Source organism: Pyxicephalus adspersus, chromosome 11 (assembly GCF_032062135.1).
Source record: "Pyxicephalus adspersus chromosome 11, UCB_Pads_2.0, whole genome shotgun sequence".
Lineage (NCBI taxonomy): Eukaryota > Metazoa > Chordata > Amphibia > Anura > Pyxicephalidae > Pyxicephalus > Pyxicephalus adspersus.
In genome coordinates, this window is record NC_092868.1 from 4,957,328 (window position 1) to 4,978,095 (window position 20,768).

The 20,768-nt window shown below is 44.5% G+C and overlaps 2 protein-coding genes across 3 annotated transcripts in view; both read right to left on the reverse strand.

Moving 5' to 3' along the window:
- The window catches only part of NDUFA4 (NDUFA4 mitochondrial complex associated), a 4,265-nt gene extending 3,464 nt beyond the window's left edge, over positions 1 to 801 (reverse strand). Inside the window, exon 1 of the mRNA XM_072426028.1 lies at positions 643 to 801. Coding sequence (XP_072282129.1) covers positions 643 to 684 — 42 coding nt within the window. The 5' untranslated portion in view covers positions 685 to 801. The remainder of the gene's footprint in view (positions 1 to 642) is intronic.
- A 3,793-nt stretch (positions 802 to 4,594) lies between these two features.
- On the reverse strand, positions 4,595 to 19,144 carry LSR (lipolysis stimulated lipoprotein receptor). Of its 2 annotated transcripts, XM_072425699.1 has the most exons (10): positions 19,022 to 19,144; positions 15,501 to 15,842; positions 15,251 to 15,370; positions 11,102 to 11,158; positions 9,298 to 9,444; positions 8,524 to 8,709; positions 8,370 to 8,426; positions 7,506 to 7,634; positions 6,728 to 7,383; positions 4,595 to 6,306 (listed from the first exon to the last, which is right to left on the reverse strand). In XM_072425699.1, the coding sequence occupies exons 1-10, from the start codon at positions 19,068 to 19,070 to the stop codon at positions 6,271 to 6,273; spliced, it is 1,779 nt and encodes a 592-aa protein (XP_072281800.1). In that variant the 5' UTR covers positions 19,071 to 19,144; the 3' UTR covers positions 4,595 to 6,270. The 2 variants fall into 2 exon arrangements, with proteins under 2 accessions (XP_072281800.1, XP_072281801.1); XM_072425700.1 differs by lacking the exon at positions 11,102 to 11,158.
- Between the last annotated feature and the right edge of the window lie 1,624 nt (positions 19,145 to 20,768).

The window sequence follows — 20,768 nt, forward strand, 5'->3', positions numbered from 1 at the left end:
GACAAAGATAGGGGGGTCATGGCTGCAATGAAGGTAAAGGGGTCACAGATCAGAATATGGGGGCACATTGCTGCCAGAGACAACACTTTTGGGGGGGTTTGGATGAAATCTATGGAAGAGGATACAGCTGTCAGCCTGCAGGATGTACTCCCCCCAAATGGTGTGAACTCCCCCTGCTGGACAGGTGTCAGATCCTGTGCTTCTTACCCCACAAATAAAGAACCCCAAGGCAGCTGCTACAGCTGACCACCCCTTGGCCCATCCTAGCTGTCAGGACAAAATACAAATGGGGGGGGGGTAGAGGCAGAATGAAGGGGTTGCAATGGTAAGATCACAGGGGTCACATGACCAGCAGGGTCAGGTTTTACCGATTGGTATATGAGCTGCTCACAGCCCCCCCTGTCACTTGCAGGGGCCCAGCTACAGACCACAGGGAAGAATGGGGGGTCCCCAAAGCCCAGGGATGGAATGTACCATTATAAGAAGGTTGGGGGGGAGGCAGAAATAATTAGCAAGAGGTAACGTGTGCTGGTGAAGCTCTATGGGGGAACTAGTGAAGGGAGGTTGCCTAAGAACGGGGTGTTTGTAAAGACCCCCGTTAAGGTAGCGGGAGAAGGTGACTTAGAATGTGGTTAGACTTACGCTGGGGTGCTTGCGGGCGTGGGTCAGCATAGTACGGAACATGATGGCAGCGGCCTAGTCCTCAACACTGCGCAGAGATTCCTTCACTGCCGTACAATGTCACAGGAAGACGCTGAGGACCCCTTTCACGTCACGGAGAGGGCCTGGCTAGGGCTGTCCATAGAACTCCTGAGCGGGGCGAGGCACGTGACACCCCATGACAGGCATTTCTATAGACAGGTGACGCATGCGCAATGAAGAGAAAGGGTCAAAATGGTGTTCAGTCTAGGTAGACCGGTCATTAGTGTATAACGGGGTATCCGGTTACTTTGGACAATGACTATGACTATGGACAAGTGAACAAAATACAAGCTGTCAGAATACAGGGGAGCAGTGCCATGGAGGCTGGGGGTACTATGCTCAATGTATAACCCGCCTTCTGTTTTCACATCTCACAAAATGGCTGCCTTCAGACAGGATGGTGCAGAAAAGATGAGGTGGGGTAATATTGGCTCCCCTCTGAGGACTGGCTATCAATGTGTTATGTAACCAATGGCTGCCCTGACTATCCTAAAATAAGTTTCATTGAACGTGAATCTGAAAGTTGGTAAACACAGAATTGTAATTAGAGGCAAAAGAAGGCGGAGCTGTATGGAATAAGCCAATGGAAATGCAGTCACATCCTTCGGAGCTAGGTCACGTGGAGGGCACCAGCCTATAGACTTCATTTGCATGGGGGCTTAAGCAGGAGGGGTTTCCTGCAGATAGAGCCAATGCGTTTCAGGGGATTTGTCCTACAGCCCTCCCTTCATCAAGGCCTGGTGAGCCTATAAAGATGGAGGGAGGAGTCATGAGATCAATGGGAGGAGCACACAGACTCCTCCTTGTGGCTGCAAAGCCCTGATGAAGGGGGAGCTCTGCAATGTGTTGGCTGTAATGACACAAATTTTACTCCACCTCTTTTCTGCAATAAATCCTCGCTGTGCCCCAACATACCAGCGTAACACTCTTCTGCAGACATTCTCATGAAGCTTTACAGGTCTGTAATCACTTCTCCTGCCATCACTGAGAAGACTTTCAGTAGAAGAGCTGCGAGTAATCTTAGGGCACTTTATAATAATTAAACAAGATTTATATAGCACCAACATATTACGCAGCGCTGTACATTAAATAGGGGTAACAAATGACAGACAGATACAGAGAGTGACACAGGAGGAGTAGAGGACCCTGGTCCGAAGAGCTTACAATCTAAGAGGTGGGGGAAGTATCACACAATAGGAGGGGGGATATGGAATGGTGGGAAGTAGTGAGGGTGTTAAGTGACAGAGAAAGACAGGTAAGTGAGGTTGAAGCGTTGGGTTTTGAGGGCTCTTTTAAAGGAGCAGAAAGCATGAGCAAGCCCAATAGGAGGAGGAGATCATTCCAGAGAGTCAGGACAACTCTAGAGAAGTCTTGGAGCCGTGCGTGTGAGGAGGTTATGAGTGAGGAAGTCATTAGTAGGTCATTGGAGCGGAGAAAGAGCCTAGGGGGGGATTTTGACATCAGGTCAGAAAGGTAAGTGGGACAGGAACTGTGGAGGGATGTGAAGGCAAAGCACAGGCTTGAATTTGATTCTAAGATGAAATGAAAGCCAGTAAAGAGGTCGGTGGGAAGGCTGTGTATGGGGTAGGTGGGTGGGAAGGCTGTGTATGGGGTAGGTCGGTGGGAAGGCTGTGTATGGGGTAGGTGGGTGGGAAGGCTGTGTATGGGGTAGGTAGGTGGGCAGGCTGTGTATGGGGTAGGTGGATGGGAAGGCTGTGTATGGGGTAGGTAGGTAGGAGGGAAGGATAGATGAGTCTGGCTGCAGCATTCATAATAGATTGTAGAGGAGAGAGTCGGGTTAGTAGAATACCAGAGAGGCGGAGGTTAGGTTTATGGGGGGTAAATGGGAGGGCAGAATGAAAGCTGATGCCAAAACAAGGTGCCTGAGGGGTGGGACATATAAGTGTTATTACCATGTTTTTCCTCCTGGACAATGCAGTGCTGCAGCATGGCCTGTTATGAAGCAGTCAGTTATATGTTATAGGCCCGGAGCACACTGAAGAAGAGAGCAGCAAATACTGAAAACCGTAACATCTAAAGCTACATACACACATCAGATATTAATCACCGGAGACCAGCAGTTGTGCTCGTCTGACACGTATATAGACATCCCATGTCCTTATTCATCAATCCCTTGCAGCAGATTGATAAACAACTGATTGGAACAACTGCTCTTCACTCTCATGAGGGAGAACACAGCTGGGTGCTGCATCGCTTGTCCTCTTCCCCCTCCATAGATCTGTGCTGTGTGTGCAGGGCTCCTTTATTCATCTGTCACTGGAAACTATCACACAAGATAATTTCCAGCGACAATCCTTTGATGTTTTTCTGGATGGCATAAGAGCAGAGACCAATAATCAGCAGATTCCTCTGTGCCGTTCTTGGGTGAATGCCTGACTTACCCCAACCTCATACACAAATCCGAGTGTTACAGTCACAATGGGTCACAGGCGTTCTCTCCTGCAGACAGCAAGCGGTTGGTTATTTTTTTATTTATCTGCGAAGTTAATAGGTTAATAAAGGAAACATTGATAGAAGCGACTGTGGTTACCTGAGGTTGTAAAGCAACAACCACAACACTTTGTCTGGGTAAACAATCTTTGAGGCGTAATGAGAGACAAAACAATATAGGAACGCAATGCAGGATATACCGGTAGATTGCATTAACAAGGGACCTGCTGGCTCCCTTCCACAACTCTGTGTGCAGCGGAGGAATAAGGTTGCTGCCTCGATGATTTGATAATATCTGGGTTTGCAAAGGCATTTAGTGTTCACAAAGTAGATTTACAGCCTTTGTGGCTATTAAAGAATATATTAAAGTTTGTCAAAGTTGTAAACTGACAATCAGATGGTTGGCATAGATGTGTATATTATATATATATATTAGTTTCAATGGTAACTCCTCCTCACCCACTCTCCTCCCTGTTGGTGTTCCCCAATGGTCAGTCCTTGGACCGGTTCTCTTTTCTCTGTACACCTCCTCTCTCGGTAGTCTTATATCCTCCGTTGGCTTACAGTACCATCTGTATGCTGATGACACTCAAATCTATCTGTCCACCCCTGACCTGTCTCCTTCAGTCCTGGATAAGGTCTCATGCTGCCTGTCAGCCGTCTCATCATGGATGTCTGACCGATTCCTCAAACTCAACCTGGAGAAAACAGACCTCGTTCCTCTCCTCAGGCACGTTGTGTGGCGTCACCTTTGATTCTTTGAATATTTCCAGGTCCTATCACTTTCACCTGTGCAAAAGCTCCAAACTACACCCCTATCTGTCCCCAGAGACCACAAAACTCCTTGTACACGCTCTTATCTCTCCTCTGGACTACTGTAACCTCCTCCTCTCTGGTATTCCACTAACCAGACTCGCGTCTACAATCTATTATGAACGCTGCAGCCAGACTCATCCATCCTTCCCACCCACCCCATACACGGCCTTCCCACCTACCCACCCCTGCCTCTCGTAGTTCTCTTCATTGGCTTCCATTTCAAGCTCCTGTGCTTTGCCTTCAAACCCCTCCACAGCTTTTGTGCCAGTTACCTTTCTAAACTTAAAAGAATACTTTTCTAGAGCTGCCCCCACTCTCTGGAATGGTCTCCTCCTCCTATTTAGCTTGCTCCTACTTTCTGCTCATTTAAAAGAGCCCTCAAAACCCAACGCTTCAACCTCACCTACCAGTCTTCTTCTGTCCCTAAACCCTCACTACTTCCCTCCATTCCATATCCCCCCACCTCATAGATTGTAAGATCCTCAGGGCAGGGCCCTCTCCTCCTGTGTCATTTGTAACCCCTATTTAATGTACAGCACTGTGTACACACAAATATACATACTAAAGTTTCTGACATTACCAAGCCTGCAATAAATTACTAAAACGCAAAGAAAATAGGACAGGATTGAGTACAAAAATGCAAAATTTTATTATTAAAGCTCACTAGTAACAAAATTTATAAATTACAAAATCAATCCAGTGTTTATAAATTGTGCTGCGAGAGGAAACCACCTCGAGTAATAAAATTCACCCGTTTTCTGTGAGACGGTGAACCTGACAGAATAAGTCACAATATTGGAGTGGAGTGTAAGGCAAGTGAATAACACTCCATGAAGGCACCACGGTGGCCATATTCCATTTTAGATGATAGGCCTCATCTTGCAGGCACTATGGGGTGTATTTGTTTTCACACAATGTTCACCCAGCATTCACATATATTTTCAACTCAATTCAATTAGGAAAGAAAAAGTGTTTATATTTTTGGTAAAAAGACCCATATGGGTGAATGGAGCCACCATTCACTTGCAGAACTGTGTGCAAAGGAATGTAAGCTCTGTGTACAGCAATGTCTGATAAAGGTGGCTATATCTCTACCTAAACTACTGCTACCCCTGCCCCCATCCACGCCAGCCTCACTCTCCATAGACTTGACTGAGCTAAAGCTGGCGAGATCCTCACTATAGGTCCCTATTCAGGCCTTTGTCAGGTTCATACAAATGATCCTGCACGGCTCCCCGCAGCTTGCCAGCCACTCCAATGCTTGCACTGCAGCTCTTAAAGAACCAGCATCTGCACATCTGACAACAGCAAGCTCACTGCTGCCCCTATTGACTCCCTGTGGCACTGCAGCAGGGAGACGCTGACATGTAAGAACCTCAAGGCAAATGTGTCTTAGCCTTTAAGGAATATGTATGGAGGCCCACACTCAGAAGAATCTGTCACATAGGCTGTCGTAGAGTTATGGACAAGCTGAGATGATTTTTTTTGAGGGCAGTGCATACCTTTTTTAAAATGTACCCTTTTTTTTTTTCAAACTTTAAAACAAAAAAAAAACAAAACAAAAAAAAGCAGCCAATCATACGTTGACTTTTTATCAGTCTTCAGTAGCATGAACAGAAATTTGTTGTTGCCAATTCATCAAATCTGCATCCAAAAATCACATTAAAGGCACCTATAAAAGACGAAAAGTTGTCTTCTACTCAAGGCAGAACTTTGGTCCCAGATCTGCTGACACACAGTAGTATTCTATACAAGTCTTGTAGTGTAATATATATACATTATATTGTGACTGTACGACACAGCCCTCGTTTTATCCGCTCTCTGTTCTTTTTAGTGTTTTAGAAGCCGAGTCCTGCAGACCACAACAGAAAATGTTTCTGAATCAACATTTCATATTCACAAATTACATCTTTAGTATTATTGGTCCTCATTGAGGCTTTGAGACCAGGATATAAAAAAAATACTACCAGTAGGGGTTACATCTAGTTATTAAGGAATAAAATCAGTAGCAATGAATAAAAATACTATTTACAAGGCCAGTGTGTAGACATAAAATCATATAGAGATCTCCAGCATACAAGGGGTCATCATGGTGCACGGGGTCTTCTTGTATCAAAAGGTCTAACTCACCTATTTTACAGCTTAGAGTCAATCTAAACCCTTTTTTTTTTACATTCACATAATAATTACATTAAAAAAAGTTTCTGCTGAAGGAATAAAAACATCATAAAACCTTAAAACTGAAAAAAATCAAAAAAAGGTTTTTAAGCTGCAGGGTTTGGTCCATGTTTTGGTTCGGGTTCAAACAATCAAACTTTCTCGACTTAAAGCTTCACCCTGAAAGACAGAATAGAGGGAATTATTAATTATCAGCATTCATTTTCCCTAATATAGGTTCACTTAAAAAAATATTGTAACAGTTTAACCAGAACAAAATGACAGTGAGTGCAGATAGCCCTCCCCACCAGCAAGTGGCCTCATTTGCGCGTTAGGGTATTCTGGGTATGGGGTTGTGTTGGAATCATGTGACAGCGCTTGAACCCAATGGGCCAATAAGAAGCTCAATCGTATAACTGGGTATACGTCCCTGTTGTATCCTAGGCATGCGAGCCTTTTACTCCATCCAGCTTTCCCTGGCAGCCCCCAGTCATCTAGTACCCCCCCCCCACCAAGGATACACCCGGGTTTGTGTGGGTCATATAGAGGAGGTGGGGGGGAAATAAAAGTGGGGGTCGTCTCCATGTTAATGTTTTCTCACCCTTTTCAGCTTCTTCCCTCGAGAGGAGACCGATTCAGTTTCCGTATAAGGAGGGGGAGGTGGTGGAAAATCATCATCGTCATGGCGGTTCCTTCTGCCATCTGAACGTGAAGAGTTAGCAATGCTGTCAAGGCCGTCACGACTGCCGGCTCTCTGCCGTTTCCGACGCAGAACGTCATCAAGGAAGCGGTCGTCGTACGCTGGCTCCTGACGGTGGCGGCCTATATCTTGGAGGTCGTCTCTGCTGCGGCTTCTTTTACCTCCTGGGTAATTATCACGAGGGTCAGGAGAGCGGCCGTCTCTGCCTCGGCTGTATCCCCGGCTGCTGTTGTCATCGTCAGAGTTGCGTCTTCCGCGGCTTCGTCCTTCAGAGGGAGGCTCGCGGTAAGGGTATCGGTCTCTTCGGTCATAATCATCCAGGTCGTCTACAGAGTGAGCACGGGGACGCCTCTCCATGGGTGGCCCGTGACGGAATCGATCATCATAAGGGTCCAGTCGAGAAGTCGGGGGGCGATGATAGTCACTTCCCAGGAGGCTTTGTTCTTCTAAATCCCGAATGGGAGACATGCCTTGGTTCCGCAACCGGTCCATACCATTTCTGAGATTATTTCTCTGATCATCCTCATGTAAAGAGCTCACCTCACTCATAACTGTGGCTGGAAAACAAAAAATTAAAAGGGTATTTGCATAAATCAAACCAAGCAAGTGAACTGAAAATGTAGATAAAGGCAATGCCATTGCGCCGAAATGTATTAACAGGTAAAACAGATGAACATACCATTTTCAAATCTTCCACCGGGGGGTGCTGGTCTGGTTGGGTCAAAATTTGCCAGTTCTTTCTCCATGTAGTAAAGGACCCTCATGGAATCATCCTGTTGGTTGGCCTGTATGCGGTAGCCACTGCGCACTGTGAGAAAAGAGATGCGTTATAAAAAAAGGATGTAAGGCAATAGTATAGGCACCACGGTGGCTCAGGGGTTAGCACTCTGGCCTTTGCAGAGCTAGGTCCCAGCCAGGACATTATCTGCATGGAGTTTGCAGGTTCTCCCTGTGTCTGCGTGGGTTTCCTCCCACATCCCAAAAACATGCAGTTAGGTTAATTGGCTTCTCCCTAACAATTGACCTTAGACTACATTAATCACATATGACCAGGGTAGGGACATTAGATTGTCAGCTCCTTTGAGGGACAGTTAGTGACACGACTATGGACTTTGTACAGCGCTGCGTAATATGATGGCGCTATATAAATACTGTATAATAATAATAAATAATAATAGTATATTTAGATACGGTAGAGAACCTCCACAATTATGTATAGGAGAAATAAAAAAAGAGGATTATGTAAAAGTATTTTCCAGAAAGGGATCAGCTAGTACAAATTAGAACAAAGCACTCTGAATACCTTTTCAGGTATTGAGTAGGCAAACAAAAGACTGGGACTGGTCTACAAAAACTATAGCCAATCAGGGTTTTTCTAATGCAGAAAAAGCATCTTTATTTTTCATTATGGGACAGTCCATCCAAAATAATTCTGGAGAGCAAGGTCTCTTGGTTGCTTTGGAATTCTAAAGCTATAGAGCAGGCTCAATTTCTTTAGTTTTGCCCAAATAAATTTTAGACACAATGATTAATATACGCATACCTGAAGTTGGTCCATCGTTGTCCCGAATCAGAGGAGCCTGGGAACTGTGTCCACCCACTGAAAAAGGAAAATATATTAATACCTAGGAAAAAGGTTTAACGCTGCACTGATAAACAGAAGATCTAAAGGGTTGTTTTATAAGAAGTAAGATTACCAGAACTTGCTGCATCGAAGTCCATTCCGTATCCATTGTACATGGGCTGCATCGGTGTCATTTGGATGACGGATCCAGGTGGAGGGACTTTCACATGGCTGGGATGGGAGTACACGGAAGGTGCATATACACTAGGGGCATACACACTGGGTATTCCAGCTGTTGCTGCCTTCCCAGCCTCATACACTAAGGAATCAGAGAACAGAGAATTAGGTTTATTCATGGGTTTTGTACATTTTCAATTGCCCATTCACTTTGTAGGATAGAAATGACTGCTGGTATTTTCAGGGCAAATATGTCAATTATGCTGAAGCATCCATGAAGTAAGCATACATACACACGTCAGATGGTTTTCATCTGATTATCGCTTCAGGGCTAGCATCGGACGAGAATCTGGCGTGTGTACAGCGATCTTCCGATGTCTTTCATGGATCTGTCCTGGCGGATCCACGGACGATTGTAAGGGGAGAGAGCGCAGTGGGGTGCTGCTTGCTTGTTCTCCCCCTCCAGTCTCCATAAAGCAGAATGGCGCTGCATGTACAGCGCTCGCTCAGTCTTTTGTCATTGGAAAGGATTGTGAAAGATCCTTTCCAACAGCAAATATCGAATGTGTGTACACAGCCTAAGTACAGCTTTCTGTGTATGACAGTCTCACAAAGATCAAGTAATCTGATCACAGGAGGAATCCTCAAACCTGCTAACTTCCTGAGAGTTTGGTGACCCCTGCCTCCAAACTAAGCGATACCTGGGGCAGTAATCGAGGGGCAAACTTACATGCTCTGGGGCAGCAGCACTTTTCAGGGCAGCAAGGGCAGCGCACATAGCAGCAGCACAGGTGGGGGCAGCACTGGCAACAGCAGATACCAAACAAAAGGATAACGAAGAAGGCGCCAAGGACAATGAGCACCACAAAGAGCCAATCTGAAAAATACAAAGGTAATAAAACAAGTTAAAAAACACAGGAACACTAACTGAGAAATGCCTACACATATAGATAAAATCGGTTAGGTAAAAGATAAAATAACAAACCCCATATGGGCAGGAACCCTAAGATATCTGAAGATCATGAAAGAAATTAAAGGAATGGCTTCTTTAAAAAAAAGTTAGTTGCTTTTAAGAAGACAATGGCTTTTGAATTACACATAGTTCAACCTTTACTAGCTGCATGCTTGCTCAGAGTTTGGGATATGCCAGAAATGGAAAGGTGGGAAGCATTCTCAGCAATGGCCACCAACATATTTCCTTCATGCCCTTTAAAGTAAACTGTTAAGGACACTTCTTTCATTCCTTGTAAATTTGGCAAATGCCAGGTTTAAAAGTTTTTAGTGTGCTTCATACACAGTATGAAAAAATAGGCTTTAGTTTTGCAGGGACCCAGCATTTCACAATATAATGTATACAACTCAGAAACAAATGGACAGGTGCCAGCCTAAGATGACCACTACATCAAAAGGAGAAATAAGCCTATTAAATACATTTATTTTATTTTGCGTTTAACTCAGGTAATATATCACTATGATCGAACAAGGAATTTTACTTACCTTATCCATCGCTCCCTCAGTGTGTATTTTTGCATGTAATAGACAGCCATCAGCATCCTCACCTACAATGCAGGTGCACTGATCCTCCATTGCAAGGGATGAAATTCGCACAGAGAAGCAAGGGAATAAGGTAGTAAAGTGGTTGTGCATGACCCCATTGACCTATACGAGCAGGAAAGTCCTGCTGCAAGGGATTTGTTTCCCCGTTTTATACAAGCAGACAAAAGGTAACGACTTGAAGCAGACTTGGAAAACTAATTCAGTCATGTAAACATGACAGATATTTGCTTGGAGCCATTCTAAGCATGCAGAAAATGCTCAGTACACCCTAAATATCCAGTTTGAGCACTTTACAATATGCAATGTACTGAAAGACCTAAAACCAAGCAAGTGACAAATCTAAAATGGAAACCAAACAATACCATAAAGAAAAGAAAACAAAAGCAGAACCAACATGCATCCAAAATATTGTTACAATGTTAGTTGCAAAGAGCTTCGGGTTTGCTGCATTGTTAACAGAATTCATCTGAACAGAAACGGTTGCTATTGGTTCTGGTCACCCAAAAACAAATACTATTGTATTAAAAAAATAAAAAAATATTATTAGCTAAAATAATTTGTCAAAAGTTCACAAGTTAGTCCAATATTAAAAGGCAGATTGTAACATTCACAAATCTGTTTGCCAGTGTAATGAAATGATTAAGGATCTGTTTAGGGTTCTACAAAGCAAGTGGAGATACAATTTATTAACTTTTAATTTACGTTTACTATACATTTAGGTATAAACATCTAATCTGCATGCATAATAGGAAAAAAAATCCTCCTCTGCCAATTTATTTGGTTTTCAAAATGTTCATTACTAAGAATACCCAACTACTACTAAATTGCTTCCTGAGAGTGCGGCAAACACATCTGACAATGTTATTTTTGGCTCTTTTATATAAACTGACTTGTGGGTATTTAAGGTTTGGTGCTGTTCAGTTAGTATTTATTGTATATGGAAGGGGAAGGGAGGTAGCTGGTCATGGAACAGTTACCTTCAATGTTATCTATCTGAAAGTCTGGTAACAGTTCAGAGACCTCTGAGGTTTTACCTACGGGACAAAAGAAAAACACGTTACTAACTTGAGATTTGTACTGAAAAAACCCTAATAAAGGGATAAAAATGCAAAAACTGGAGAATATATATAAAAAAAAAAAAAAAATCCCTGTATAAAATGACTAAATGATAAGAATATCAAGCTCTCAAAAATGCAGCAAAGGGATATTTAAACTTGTTTGGTATCATTAGTGACTTTTACTGAATTTGTATTTAGGCCCAAATTTTACTAAACCTGCAAAAAAAAAAAACCAAACCAAAAAACAGTAATCCTGTGTCGCGGTCTGTATCTGACATTTGCAACCCCTATTTAATGTACAGCGCTATGTAATATGTTAGCACTATATAAATCCTGTTTAATTTTATTAATCCTAGGCCTGTTTTTTAATGTTTAATAATATTATTAATAATAATAATCCTAGGCCTAAAATCATTTCACCTTTCTGAAATGTAACCTCTAGATGGCAGCAACTCTACATCCGCCGAGACAAGTGAATGCCATATACACAGATCAATGTATGGAGGGGAAATCTATATTGGATGAATGACTACATTCCTCTAGACTCACAAACATGAAGTTTCATTTAAAGGGACTTTTAATATAGAAGTATGGGATTTCTCATTGCCAACTTATTTTATAAAGTGAAAACTCCAACTGTCACCAGCATTCCCCCAGGCCCTTTAGCTGGGCGCACCACCCAGTCTGTTTCAGTAACCGCCCAAGTGGTTTTGGGTTTTTTACTATAAGTAGGGTTAGAATACAGTGGCCACGTCCCGCCTTAAGCTTGTGTTGGGTGGTCACAATATTTGTTTTTTGACCCATAAAGTAGGAGAAGAGTCAGGACAGCTTGTCAGTGACTGGCCATGTAGTGAAGCCATAGCGATGCAATGGCAGCTCCCATATTTACGAGGGGGTGCTGAGAAGTTCCTGGCTTTGCCCCCTTCCAGATGAAATAGAAAAGGAGTGTGGGTGCATATGACAGCCTAATATCTTAATATGTAACTGTGCAAATATCAGGTCTTTGACATTCTTAAGCTGGTTTTTCTTTTAGTGAGAAGCTGTGATGGCAGAGGCACAAGAAAGTTTCACGTTGTTGGAGTTACGGGAAAGTCAGCAAAGAGGTCACAAACACTGGGGGAGAAGTGTCCTTCCTTTCCCTGGAGAAACAAAAACTTAATGACGGCCCGTAACTCCAACAACATGAAACTTGCTTGTGTCTCTGCCATCATAGCTTTTCACTAAAAGAAAAACAGTTTTAAGAATCACAAATACCTGATATTAGGCTGTCATATGTCACCAAACTAATTCTTCTATTTCATCTGGAACGGGGCAAAGCCAGGAACTTCTCAGCAGCCCCCTTGTATATCCCGAGCGGTTCCTTTGAAAGCCCAACGCCAACACTTGGGACATGCTAGGAGAGAATGTAAATGGCCAACGAGCCCTTGTGACAGAATGACCCAGAAGGTGCTTAACATAAAAGTGCTAAAAAGTTGACTGTATTAGCCAACTTCATTTTCTAATGTTTCTGTGAATCACTGTGGACCCTAGGCCTGCGCTGTAGGTGAGGCACAAAATTCCCCCTATAATATTAAGGCGGACATTCCACTAACAAGAATAGTGCACTTACATTGTCCAGGCCCTTTTACTCTTCTAAAATCACCTACATTAAAAAAGTGTACCTCTAAAGGATAGAACTCTACTCCTTAACATATCTCTGAGCTTGATGTCACCAAACATTTGGAGTCCTGTGGAATGACAAACTGGTGGAATCTTGCAAGACGTTGCTGCTCTGCATTTACCAGGAATGTTCCTGAAAGCTCAGTGACACCATACTCATCTAAGAGCTGCGGCAGTTTCATTTTTCACCTACTTGGGGTTTAGGACAGGGAACCGCAAACCCATAAATATTTTTAGGATGGGTGGCAGCCTCTGTGTTGTGACCCAACTTTTGAGTAACAACCCAAAAACAACCTGGTGGTTGTGGCTGAAAAGTGCAGAGTGGTGCACCCAGCTAAAAGGGTTATAGGGAGAACTCATCAGACCTTCATGGCTGGTTTGCTTTAACCCACTTGCTTCAGATGCTAATCCCAGTCCTGTTATGAAAACATAAAATTCCAGAGCCTCTGTAGAGGCAGGAAGTTCACTTTAAATCAAATCCTAAAATATCTGTTTGAGATTAGCCAAAATCCTAAAATAAGTGTTTGGTCCTAGCCCTTACGCTTAACCAGCATGCTTGTAAGAGCGATATTAAATCAGCAAGTGAATAGTAAGTAAACACGTACATTACAAAGTTAGTAATGTTAATATGACGCCTGCCAGGGAGAACGTTAGTCACATGTTTGAACAAGATTAAAAATCCACCCGAGGACAACCCCACCTATTTTACTTCCACGAGCATTCAGTTTTATCCATGAAGCCATGGATTGTTTTGTGTATGAGGAGCCGATATGTCAACATAACTTGCTGGGACCCTAAGCCTGCACGGTGTATGAATCTTCCATCCAGCACAGCAGAGGCAGAGGCAGAGAGGGTCCAAGCTGCAAACATTTGTACCGTAGCAAATTCTAATAACTAGAAAAGCCAATAAGATTCCTGCAATCTCTAGGAACATGAAACAAGGCACTTTATAGGTTGATCCAGGCAATGAGGTCACCAGCTGCCTAATTTGTCATAAATTAGCTTGTTAGTGCACACAGCCTTCAATAAGGAGCCGCTTCTTGGCCTTTTGGCTAAGATCAAGTGTAGTACTAATCCTTCCAGTGCTCAGAGTGGAACGGCGCTGTATTCCTGGCAAGAATGCAGTGCACTAGTACCTCTGTTAAGGACGGACTACTTGATGGTGTAGCTCTGTAAGGGGCCCCCCTATGTCACTGTGTCACTGGGCCCCCCTATGTCACTTTGTCACTGTCCCTGATGTGGTATTTGTGTGCCACTTGTTGATGGAGGGTGCTATTCCCTTATGGGCTAGCCATGACGCCTTGGGGAGTACTTTGGTTTAACAGCCAGGTACTCTCCCTTACTGGGAGTGTCTCTTTGGGAGAGCTCCCAGCCTAGTATCTGTTGGGACTGCCTATGCAGTCCCATAGAGAAAAGGACCCCGTCTTCGGCCAGAGGGGCTAGTAGGTCCATTTCAGCTTCGGCTGGATAGACTCGGTACCCAGCCCTCGTCAGGAGCCTCGCTTCGGGGGGTCCGGGGAAATTGGGTGGCCCTTCCTCTTTCGAGGAGGGATCACAAATAGTACCCCAGAAGTTTTTTGTGTGGTGTGTACCACAAGCTATAAACATATAATTTGCAACTTTTTTTTCGACTGGTCCTTTGCAATGCTATAGAAGGAGCAGTGACACCCTACTGGGTGTTAAAGAGTTGGTTTTGTCATTTTTGTGGAAGGCAACCATGATGGGTTGCAGAGGAAATACTGCACACCAATGGCTAGTAGCAACTCTTTTTTAATAAGCTAGTCATGCTATATTATACCAGTGTGCCCCCCCAGAAATTTGCAAAGGAAAGAAAAGCTATAGCCAGGTGGTCAAAAAAGTGGGCAACACGAGTTTTATGTTTCTAGTTCTTGCCATAGAAATCAAGTAACCCTTGTAATTCTGTCAGCTTTCTATCACCCCCCATACTTGTTCCAACTTTGGTTTGTAATTTGCCCCAACTGTTCAGTGCCCTTGTATTGACCCAGCTTTTCAGTAACTATCCAAAAACAGCCGGATGGTTACTGAAAGTGCTGGGTGGTGCACTCAGGTAAAGGGGGCTGGAAAAAACACACTGCTAAAGCAACTAGTTCCTTCAAAAAAATGCCTTAAATTTTGGTATCTCACTGGCATAGTGTTTCAATGTAAATGAACTGACTTCATCCATAGCGGTCATATTTCATCTCCGAGACATCTCCTACGGCTTTTGTGGATTACTGCACCTTATACAGTTTTATGTGGTTTTAGCACACATACAAAAGCACTAGGAAAGGATTGCTGCAGCATTTGCACAATACAATTATAAACAGAATTCTTCAATTCCTTTTTAAGCTTCTAGGAACACAGTATGTATGTAGTATAATATTTCTGAAATGACCAGGACATTCTTACCCAGTACCAGCAGTTCAGCGTAAGCCTCGTTATTCCCCGACAAATCCTGAGCAGAGAATACCGTACAATAGTAAACTCCACTGTCTCCCCACGCCGTCTGATCAATCGTAAGATCTGCATCTGCAAAAGTACAAGCAAAGTAAATCTAAAGGTAAATACATATCAGAGCGACCAGCCTCATGATTTGTATTTGTGTATATTCGAGTATTTGAATGGCATGCAATGCATGCAGAAAAAAAACGTCACCTACTATTATTAATAGTGATCCTACGTCCCTGGTAGAAGTTACCCAGAGTCACGCTGTTGCCTTGCTTGGTGGCCACAATGCGGACTGTCCGACTGCTATCCTGGCATTCCACGTACGGGTTGTAGCCAGGATTGGCGGCCTGGATCTGATTATTGATCTGGGTGTCCTGGCTGGTGGGGTTAAAAGCATCAGTGATGCGATTCCTGCAGAAGGACTTGTACTTCCATGTTACAATGGGAGGCTGCAGAGATGAGGTCTGGTAATTGCATTGTAGAGTGATTGGCTGGAATAGAATCACCACATTGAAAGGATTGTTCACAGTCACGGTCATCCCACTGATGCTCCCTGAAGGATAGAAAAAGAAAAATTAGCAGGGGGGAAATAAAAGATAAATGTTCAATATACAAAATATAGGGATGCAAGTAAAGGAGGGAAAAAACAAATCAATAGGAAATCTCCAATTATACCAATGATATCTGAAACAGGAACAGCCACCAACATTGACAAGTTATCCTACTCCTGCGTCAGTAAAAAATGTGAAATTTAAGGATATTAACTTATTTATACAACTCCAACATGTTAGGCTGCAATACACAGGGCTGCAGATGACATACCTGTGTACTTAAAAACGAAGGATGGGGACATAAGCCTTTGCAGCAAGTGTGTACGCGGCTTTATACACATGCAATACAAAAGAGCTGCCAGCAGGTGGTAGTGTAGCTCAGGTGATCCCAGGAAAAAAGGCGGACCCCAGGTGTCCACTTTCTGCTTTGTTATTGTTACTTTCTCTGACATAACATCCAGCCCTCCTGGTGAGATCTCATTCACCAGAGAATACCACTTCCTGGCTCTCTCCTCCCTCCTGTGCCAGTCTCAGTGCTGATCTAAACTCACCCCCCCCCCCTCACACACCGAAACAAACAGGAAGGAGAGTCATCCAGACATTATCGCATCCAGCAAAATACCTGTGTGTGTGTGATACAATGAGTAATAGGAGGATATGATGCAGCTTTTATAAGTTTACAGAAGGAAAATGCTGAATGGTAACTGAGCAATGCAGGAAAAATGATTATGGGATATATTAAGTTGGACGTTTTAAAAACATTGTAATGGGATGATATTACAATGCAAATGTTTGGGATTGTCCTGCACATGTTGCTGTTCCTGCAGCTGTTCTGCCATCCTGTTGGTCACTCACCAACCAGAGCATCCCTGGTAAATCAAAATACCCGGGGGGGTATTTATCAAGGCTGAAAGCTGTTATGGCGGAGCTCTCCTGGAAATGCTCATTGCCTGACTGTCATTCTGATCCTTTTGCTTCCATAGTTTGCTCACTCTTCACAAGCACCAACACAAAGACTTCTTTTTTTCCCACGTTTTGGACTTCCCCTTTGTTCCAGGACAGTGACACCACAATGAAAGCCGCCGGGTCTGCATCACAGCCAGTCACTGGACATTTTCAGAAGGCCGGCAGCAATGGCTGTCATGAAATTTGCATCCCGGCAATCATCACCTTTCCAGGGCACGCCAATACTCATATCAGCCGCACAGCGCCCAATGTACCAACCGGTCATTATGTAAGATTGGAGCAATTGTAGTCTTGGCCGATTGGATTGCGTGTCCTAGATTGTAAGCTCTTCGGGGCAGGATCCTCTCCTCCTCCTGTGTCACTGTCTGTATCCGTCTGTTATTTGCATCCCCTATTTAATGTACAGTGCTGCGTAATATGTTGGCGCTATAAAAATACTGTATAATAATAATATTAATATTATGTATGTAATGGGGGGGGGGGGGGAAATACTCCAATGCCCCGGTGCAATGCAGCACCCGCTCATGGTGCAGAATCCTGATCACTAGAGGGGGGAGGGACACGGTGACACCCCATTGGTTTAGTAGGAAGAGACACCATAGGAAAAGCCTGGCTCAGGCATTTGCTGCGGAGTTAATAGAAAAACCATGCTGGTGTGACACAAACCTAAGAGAAGGAAACAAATCTGCCTTCATTTACCCTCCAGTGTCACTGGGAAAGGACAGAACCTCAGTCATGTTGTCATCGCTGTCCTTGTACACACTTATTTCCTGTCCTGGTTACTTGTGGTGACACACAGGAAGTCAAGGGAAATCTCCCCAACAGGGACACAGGCAGTGGCTGAAACTTTCTATGAGAATAGGGAAAGGTTACTTCATCTCAAGGGGTGTGTTGGGGTTGGGACATTTCCCTTCACTTTCTGTGATCGCTGGGACAAAGTCTCTACAGAGGGGAACACCGAAAGAAAAAAATCCCCCGGGAGAGAGAGCGCAGGGGGTGACACGGACCCCCGGGAGAGAGAGCGCAGGGGGTGACACACAACCCCCCCCCGGGGAGAGAGCGCAGGGGGTGACGCACTACCCCGGGAGGGAGAGAGAGCGCAGGGGGTGACGCACTACCCCGGGAGACCTGTAATTACAAATGAGATGCATACAGATCCCTGAAAGTGAATGTGGGTAACAGACCCCTAAAAAGTAACAGGAATGGGGGTGATAAGTTATGTAGGTGATAAATTCCTGTAAATATGAAGATTGGGGTAACCCCTGCGAGTAAACAGAAGTATTGGGGTGATCTGGTGCTCTATTAAGTGAGAAGGATGGGGTGATACAGAGCCCTGTAAATTATAGAATAGGGGTTTTACGGACCCTGTGAGAGAATATCACGATGAGAACAATGAGGACTGTTTTGTGAAACAAGAGGATGGGGGTGACATGACCCCTTAAAAATGACTACTGGGATAGGGGTGACACAGACCCCTGTGACTGAACACAAGCACAATTTGGCCCCCCATAAAGTAAGAGATGGGGTAACACTCCTATGAATCATATAGGGGGGCAGATCTAAGTCATACTTTTTACCCCGGGGCAGTATGTATGGAACAAACCAGCAAAGTGACATTGACCGGAAATAGTCCCAATAATTGCTCATTTTGGGGGTTCCCAAAATAAACTGATTACAAGCTGCACACTTTGGGGGTCTTCTTTCCCATCAAGGACCGGGAATGCTTTTCTGCTAGCGGACTCAAAGTGATTTGGAAGCCGTTCCAACCAATCAGGCTTCCCCTTCCCATACAGGACAATTATAACGACAGACCCGATCCCTAGATATTAATACAGCGGCGTGCTGTGACCCCACCAGGCGTGTCATTCAGGGGTCACCTATAAGGGGAAATCACCTCTTTATGACCCTGGGACAAGTGCCCCCATTGGACGATCTCTCCTTTGTTCCCGTGACAACAGCAGGTTTTTTATTAGTTTCTGTTGTCACCACACACTCTTAGTCCAGGCCTCAGTACAGGGGAAGGGGGGTTAAAAAAAGTTTGGAATGTGGGTGTGGGGGGGTCATAGCGCTTCCTGTACACCATTATAGAGGTATGAGTGGCCTGTGTATAGGAATGGAGGGGGGTTACACCCTATGTACAGCATTGTGGGCTCCAGGCGAAGTTTCCCCGTTTACCCCGTAAACCTACAACCCTCCATATCCCCGCTCGGCTTACCTGAGAGACAAAACACAAACAGGAGGAGCACCGAGCCCCGGGCCGCCATCTCCTCCCCGCCGCTTCCTACTCAGGTGACTCCCCCAGGTGCGACCGAAACTCCCCGCGCGCTCTCGTGCGCGCTCCCTCCTCTCAGACCCCGCCCTCTCACCTCGCGCACAAGCTCCGCCCTCTCACTTCGCGCCCCCGCCTGGCCACCTGTGGTGTCTAGGTAACCCTTTCCTTGCCGCAGTGCAGACAGAGCTGCCTGAGGTACCACAAATATTAGCAAACCAAATCCAGGGAAAGGAGATGAAGGGGTCACATGACGCTGGAAATGTCCACAATGGAGCTTTATGCCCTGAAACATGCAAAATGATCAATATGGTAATAAAAATTCACCAATACACCAAATCTTGCGCCTAAAATCTGCCGCAGGGCTCGTCGCAATAACGCATACACCTAAAAATGAAATCCTAAATAAAATTGAATATAGTTAAATAAAAAAAGACAACCATATGTTTGGTACAATGGTCACCATGCCCCTGAGGGCGGCCCACCTGGTTTTATACTTACCTCTGCCCTTGTACCTGTGGTGGGCCTAGCTGGGCCCACACAGCCCTTCCGTTCCCCTAGTCATTCCCTATTCATTACTATGGGGAGCTGTTCCCTTCAGTACCAATGGAAGCTGCCATTGTTATAGCTCCCATTGAAATCAATGGGGGCCTGATGGGTTGCCATGACAACAGCTCTATAACCTTTTTCTACTTACTACATAACAAACACTAACCTATCGAATTTGCATACAATTCAAATCAGAAAAGATGGAGTAACAAAAACCGGTGTTGTCCAAGCTATGTGTGTCTAGGGGTGCGTTAGTTTCTAACGCGACCCCCACCAATACGCACAAACATGGCCAAACCTCAATCATGCAATGGAAGCAATCAGCATTTCCTTGTGGCATGTGTGTGGGGATCACGTGTGCTTCTTTGAACCGTAGATGCCCTTTTTGAGGGCACACAATAAACTATTGAACCACAAGCAGCAATTTGCGTAGAGTTGCGTGACAACTGCAGCAAGTTGACGTTCAGTTAGAAAGGCACCCAAAGTGCTAATAAAGCGGCAGGGAACCCCCATACAGGAAAAAAGTGCACACTGAAATAAATGTGCTCCCTTAGCAACACAATGCGCGTTCGTTAACGCATTCGCAATGCTAGTAAGCCCAAAGAGGGCCATTTAGTGAAAGGAGCTCTAAATGCAGCAAGACCCTGATGTCCATACAGTTGAGGACATGATCCGATATGAGATATTCCGCACACATGTACGGTGCGTCCCCTCTGTATCTGTCAGTGCTGGGGACATGTGGAGTATGTGTGCGTCCCCTAAACAATGAAGGAGATTATCTTAGCCTATGAGTCACAAACATTACTCATTGTCAGAGCCATGCAGCGAGCACATCATCAATGAACTATAACATCACAACGAGCCCTTGTCCCATCCTACGTATAGTCATCCATATGGGGCCTAATGATGTCTCTGCCGTTATGTTAAGTTGCTCCTGGCCTTTTAGGAAAAAGCGCAATTTATCACTCAGGTACGTTCAAGTTATTGCACCATGGTAATGTTATCGCAATAACTGGTAGTGTACGTTATGTAAACTTGAATGCTGTATTGTTTTTCATTTTTAATGACACTCCAATGTAGCTTTATAATGCACCTTTGTTGCAGCAGTAGGCTGCAAGTACAAACAATGCTGCAGGTATGAATC